Here is a 6,039-nt window from a genome sequence, read left to right as displayed (position 1 = left end):
TTTCCACGTATTACACTGCCGGTTGACCTGGTGTGGGAATATTCCGTTTTCTCCTTCAGCTCGTGTTCAGTTATCTGCCTGGCCGTCCTGATGCCGTTCTGTTCTCTCCGCCAGTTCGTGTTCAGATACCTGCCTGGCGGTTCTGATGCCGTTCCAAGTCGTCATCTTCACCATGAACATGGCGGCGGGCGCCGTGGAGCACGGCACCCACTACGCCCTGCACGCCGCCTACTCGCACCGGCTCAAGCGCTCCGCCTTCAATATGTTCTCCGGCAACTTTGGTGGCTCCAAAAACAAGGTTGGCTGAGTAGTGTGCATGTAGAGTGATGTATGTGTGCTCAGTTAAAGACGGAATCCTTGGTGAAAACTGATGCACTTGACATTTGAGAAAGTTTTTTGGGCTACAATAATTTTAACGTGCGTCCACCCTGACACGGGGGCCGGTGCCGACCCTCGTAGGTGGCTGTCCAGTCCACGCCATGTGTGATCACTGTGTGTGCATTTTTAAGTGATCAGTGGTGTGCTGTTAAATATATGTTTAAAGAGATAATAATGCAAAAAATGATGTTTGTGGCCCCCAAAATCTGTGGCCCCCAAAGTTCGGGAAAATGTTGTATTTGATGCGGGTTTTTTCATTTTCAGATCTCCACTTTTGCTCCACAGTCCTGAACTTTTTTACGTGATCCCACAAGACCTGGTTTTTTGTTCGACTTGACACGCCCCAAAACCACGCTAGGGTGCGCACCGCCTACTTGACGTGCGCCCTCTGCCGTCCACAGGAGCTGTTCTGTGTGCAGGCGCTGGACGGTACGCTCTCGTTCTTCGAGCAGGAGAATTTCGCCTTCAGCCGCTTTCTGCCCGGCTACCTGATCCCGGGGCCCGTGCTGTACGTGAAGAAGACGGATGCGGTGGTGACCGGCACCTCCAGCTGGACCGTGGAGGCCTACAAGTGAGAGCCTGTCGGCAGCGCACTCGGCCTTGGAGGCGCGGCCACGGGGTAGCGGTCGTGTACGGGTGGTCAGCTCCCCGACCCCGCGACGTATTTTATCGGTGTTTCTGGTCAACGTTGTGGTCACATAGGGCCTAAAAGAAGAGGTGGTGCATTGGTTGTGCGAGTATTTTCCAAATTTGCTGGCTACCACCAAAGAAGGTGAAAGAAGTTTTGAAAGTGTTGTATGCGTTCCTGTGCTCTATGCGTTGGCCTTGGTGGAGGCGATTGAATACAACATCAGCATTTGGTCGCTCCCTAATTTTTCTCCTTGATAACGTGTTGTGAATGAAATTTAGGCATTCAGGGAATTTAAACGCACATGCAGCTCTTGCAAATGTGTCTGTTTCACTCCTCGAGTAAAGGTCAGTATTTTTAAGAATGATACACATGTTTGGGGTCGTCCGAAGCGCAGAAGGCACTGGTCTGGTATCGCTGGACACCTCGCTCCTGATCTATCTGCCCACCTCTACTGATCTGTGTCGCCAGATACTCGTCACTGGCTCAAGGATCCGACGCCACAATGAGAAGGCCTAATGGCGACAGCCGGGTCTGGCCAAGCGGTGTACCCCGAATGGACGTAACACAACCTGGGCGAGCTGTGCAGGACATGCAGCAGGTAGTTGACAACGCACATTACAAGTGCTTACCCCGGGTCGGCTGTGTCATGTATGCATTCTTTCGTAACTTGTCCTAAATTGCTCCAATCACTGGTCATAGCATTGAGAATATATGATGTTAGAGTGGGTTTGGACGCCACTGAGCATATCCGACCCGACGCCGCCTCTAAACGTCAAATCAATGGGTGCAATGGGTGCATCTGAAAACAACACGGCCTTTGTCGCCGACGTTGGCCTTACGCACGAGCGGCCATTTCCGCAGGACACGCCACCGGCCAGCTGGCAGGCGTGGCGTGAGGTGCTGGTGCTGCTGGTGACCTTGCCTGGAGGTCACCCCACTGGACAGCTGACAGGGGTGGTGTGAGATGCTGGTGCTACTGGTGACTTTGCCTGCAGGATACGCCACTGGACAGCTGACAGGGGTGGTGTGAGGTGCTGGCGTTGCTGGTGACCTTGCCTGGAGGTCGCGCCGGCAGTGGAAGACGTCAGGGCTTAGCTTGGTGGAAGACTTGGTGACCTGACCTGACCCGTGACCTCGTGTCCAGGTCACCATGTCGTCGGGGGACGTGCAGGTGGCGGTGCTGGCCGAGCACAGCCTGATGGTGCTCAAGGAGACGGGCCAGCTGGTGATGTTCAAGCGGCTCGACTACCACCCTGCCTGCCTCACCACCTTCGTCAGCGGTATGTACCGGCCGCCTCGGGTGACAGCGGGCGCGCTGACGCCTCTCCCAGCTGACGCGCCGCGGCTGGTTGTCATGTGGGCGGAATAGGCCCGATTTCAATGATTACCACGTGGTTTACGTCTTTTGAAGCGGACTTGTACCCGTCCACGCCTTTGTGACTACAGTACTCCTGTCTCATCTTTAAAAAAGAAGGACAGGTGCGGGGCTGCACGTGCCTTAACCACTATGAAGGGGTAAGAAATAGTGCTTGCCGAAATTCCCATGTGTCGGTTTTGGTACCTTTTTACTGGCATTCACAGGCTACAGGTATGCCACGTTGCCATTAACAAGGTCCTCTGAGCGGATTAACGCATACTGCGGCCAGAATATCCCCACAATTATGCTTCCCACGCGATCATGGTGACGGCCTCCCCTTTTTCTCTCCCTTTCTCAGCAGCTTAACTATTGCCTGGTCTTTCCGCGTCCGCTTGTGCACCGTTCACCACCAGTCGCTGTCTCGGCCACCACCAGTCGCTGTGTGCTAGCGGCGTTGCTCGGTGACCTGCCGGCCGATCGTCTGGCCCGTGGCTCGTGTCTTCATGTGGCGCGCTATTGACGGTCGTCGCCTGGCTGTCCGCGTTGGTCCGGGTCGTGGTGCACGGCTGGCACGCCCAGACTGCGGCCCCCTGCCACGCCCAGGGAGGCCGCTCGCGCGTGTCCCGACTCCGGCGCGGGCCACGTGCCGGCAGACGCCGGCGGTTTGATCACACCTGTGGTCACTCCCGACCTGGCCGGCTCCGGCACGTGTCCCGCGGCATACGCTGATAGTCCTAACACCCTCGCTCCGCCACGCACACGGATATCACGTGCCACGTGTCGGCAGGCTGCCGGCCACTTGATCGGCTCGTTTCTAGCCGCACGTCGTTGCTGCGGCACGCGTCTCGCCGGGGACTCAAGACAGTCCCTGTCTTCCTTACACACCGGTAACACGCGCCACGTGTCCGCAGACGCCGGCCGGCTGACCACGCTCGTGTCCAGCCACACGTGCGTGCTGCACGTGTACGAAGGCGGCACACTGCGCTGGCGGCGCGGCTGCCGTTCGCGCCGTGCGCGGCGGCGCGAGTCCAGCTGCGTCAGCTGGCCGGCCTGCTGGCGCTCCTGTCGCCGGCCGGCCAGCTGGTGGCCGCCTACCTCGGCACCACGCCCTCGCTGTTCGTGGCGCCGCCGGTGCAGACGGCCGGCGCGCTCGACTACGAGGCGCTCGACGAGGAGCTGGCCACCCTCAACACGACCATCCAGAAGTCGCAGGCGCAGGGCGGTGAGCCGTGGGAGCTGGAGGTTGGGGTTTCGGTCGGAGCGGCGCGTGGCTGCGCGCCACGCACGTCAGCCAAGTCTGGAGGTTGAGTGGCCTGTTGAGATATGGGCTTGATACGTGTGAGGACGGTAGATGGAGTGCTGGTGTTCGGGACGGCGGGGTGACTCCATTCCCATAGCTAACGTGGCGATGCAGTTGCGAAATGAAGGAGCACATGGATATGTGGAGTTAGCCGGCGGCGTGAACTTCTGGTGGGGTTGGGAGGGAGGGGTGGGGGGGGGGACAGTAGTTGATTTTAGTACTGGGGTACATAATTATTCGGTCACATCACGGGCAGAGGTGAATTTTCAATTCACCTCTGGCCGTGATGTGGCCGCCCTCCATCCTGGCTACGTCAGGTTGATGGTCATTTTCCCGTTGTCAACACCAGCCGCCTGGTCCGCCTTCGTTGGCAGACTCGAGCCTGGCGCTCACCTCGAAGGCGGCCGCCGACCGAGAGGTGCAGCTGGTGGTGCAGATCCACCCGGTGCTCGACCCGTGCACGCTGCCCACCGAGCTGGACGAGCAGGTGGGTGCGGCTGGCGGCTCATGTGATGGGTACGGCTGGCGGCTCCGGTGATGGGGGGCGCGGGGCGGCGGCCCAGGCAGTGGGTACGGCCCTCCCGCCCGCAGCTCAGATGGCCTGCCACCGGTTGGCATGCTGGGGTGCAGTCACAGTGTCGTTGGGGCTTTACTACCCGCTCAGCTGGAAGCTACATGGCATCGCCTGCCTCGTACCCTAGCAGGAAGGGCAGGCCCCGCGGGAAATCGAACCCCGTGCCTCTGGTTTCCCAGGCGCGCAGCTTAACCACCACTTAACCGGTGCCCTTGAGGTACGGTTACTGCGTCGAACGCGGTGGGTGGCCGCTGCATCCGCGAGGGCCGACCCTACGGCGCGGTGGCAGCACCGGCGGAGAGCATGGTTGGTCGCTCCCGGACGTCAGCTTGAGCTGCTAACTGACGTTATCAACGGGTTGGCGCTGGCGTCTTTGGTGCTGATTAGCCGGCTGTTCACTTTGTCCGTCGGGCGATATTGGCGTGATGTCCCTGGGTCCGTACGCTAGGTGTCAGCTGTGACCTGTGTTGACGCCGCGTGCCGCCAGGTGCCGTGTGCCAGTATCCGAGCGCTGGTCTCTCCCATGGCTCCGGTGCAGCCCCTGGTGCTCAGCTTCCACGTGACCTGTGTTGACACCGTGCCGCCAGGTGCCGTGTGCCAGTATCCGAGCGCTGGTCTCTCCCATGGCTCCGGTGCAGTCCCTGGTGCTCTGGATCTGTACGCTGGGTGTCAGATGTGACCTATGTTGACGCCGCGTGCCGCCAGGTGCCGTGTGCCAGCATCCGAGCGCTGGTCTCTCCCATGGCTCCGGTGCAGTCCCTGGTGCTCAGCTTCCACGTGACCAGCCCGCTGACCGTGGTCAAGCCGTCCGCCGCCATCGAGTACCTCAGTGAGTGTGACGCTGCCTCCGGCCGGCGGTGCGGCTGATGGCGCTCAGCCTGTCTGCTCGCCACTGAAACCCCCCTCCCCTCCCACCATAACCACTCCCGTAGCTGGGGTGGTGCCACTGAACATACGCCCCCGGTCGTAAGCCGAGGTCTTGGGAGCAGATTGCTGGCGTGATGGTCACGAAAGTCAGGTGGAAGACTCGCTGGATTTGCTGACTTCGTGTATTAAGTCCGCCAAACCGCTATTTCGCGGCGAAATGTGCTCATCTGAACAGCGTCCCTAAACGAATGATGATGAAATGATGATTGACATGGCTACCCATTGACAGAATGGCCCTTGATTTACTGACTCCATGTATTGGATCTGTATTCATGTTACTTGTAAGCTAGATGCCGGAAAGCCGAGGTAGCTCTCGCTTTCTACAATATGTTTTTATCAAGCGATTGGTCCTGTTCTGTGCAATGTTCTTACCGAGTGTTGGCTCTGACACGGCCACAGGGAAAGGCCAGTTTTACATAGGGGTGCTCGCAATTATGGCAGGAAAGCAAATCATGGCATGTTGATTGCCGAACGAAGGGCACAGAAGACTTAGCGTTGTTTTCGCTGAGGTTGAAAGACTGACCATGAAGTTTGTTTTCTGCTTGCTTTGGTAAACATTTCTTGGAAGGCCTTTTGTTAGGCTCAACCGCTGTAATGCCATCAAATCTTCGCAATGACCCTCACATCAGACCATTTATCGGGGTATGTGTCCAAAAAAGGGTCGGGTAACACAGGCAGTGCCTGTTCTGAGTGGACAGAACACACAAGGTCTCTCGGGTACAGCTGGCTGAGCGTCGCGCTCAACCACTCCCATAGCTGAGATGGTGCCACTGAAGCCCTCTCTCCTCCTCCACAACCACCCCCATAGGTGACGTGGTGTCACTGAAGCCCCCCCCCCCTTTCCACCATAACCACTCCCATAGCTGAGGTGG

General features: G+C 58.5%; 1 protein-coding gene across 1 annotated transcript in view; it reads left to right on the top strand.

Annotated features, from left to right (window-relative positions):
- The window catches only part of LOC119106151 (protein PTHB1-like), a 30,260-nt gene extending 25,153 nt beyond the window's left edge, over positions 1 to 5,107 (top strand). The window contains exons 2-9 of the mRNA XM_037229749.1: positions 115 to 298; positions 780 to 949; positions 1,478 to 1,538; positions 2,154 to 2,309; positions 3,447 to 3,588; positions 4,041 to 4,153; positions 4,728 to 4,799; positions 4,946 to 5,107. Of these exons, the coding sequence (XP_037085644.1) occupies positions 115 to 298; positions 780 to 949; positions 1,478 to 1,538; positions 2,154 to 2,309; positions 3,447 to 3,588; positions 4,041 to 4,153; positions 4,728 to 4,799; positions 4,946 to 5,107 (1,060 nt within the window). The remainder of the gene's footprint in view (positions 1 to 114; positions 299 to 779; positions 950 to 1,477; positions 1,539 to 2,153; positions 2,310 to 3,446; positions 3,589 to 4,040; positions 4,154 to 4,727; positions 4,800 to 4,945) is intronic.
- Positions 5,108 to 6,039: the final 932 nt, after the last annotated feature.

This window comes from Pollicipes pollicipes, unplaced genomic scaffold (assembly GCF_011947565.3).
Source record: "Pollicipes pollicipes isolate AB1234 unplaced genomic scaffold, Ppol_2.1 Scaffold_6138;HRSCAF=7277_pilon_pilon_pilon, whole genome shotgun sequence".
In the NCBI taxonomy this organism is placed as follows: domain Eukaryota; kingdom Metazoa; phylum Arthropoda; class Thecostraca; order Pollicipedomorpha; family Pollicipedidae; genus Pollicipes; species Pollicipes pollicipes.
The sequence above is the reverse complement of the archived record's forward strand: the minus strand, read 5'-3'. Positions and strand labels throughout refer to the sequence as shown.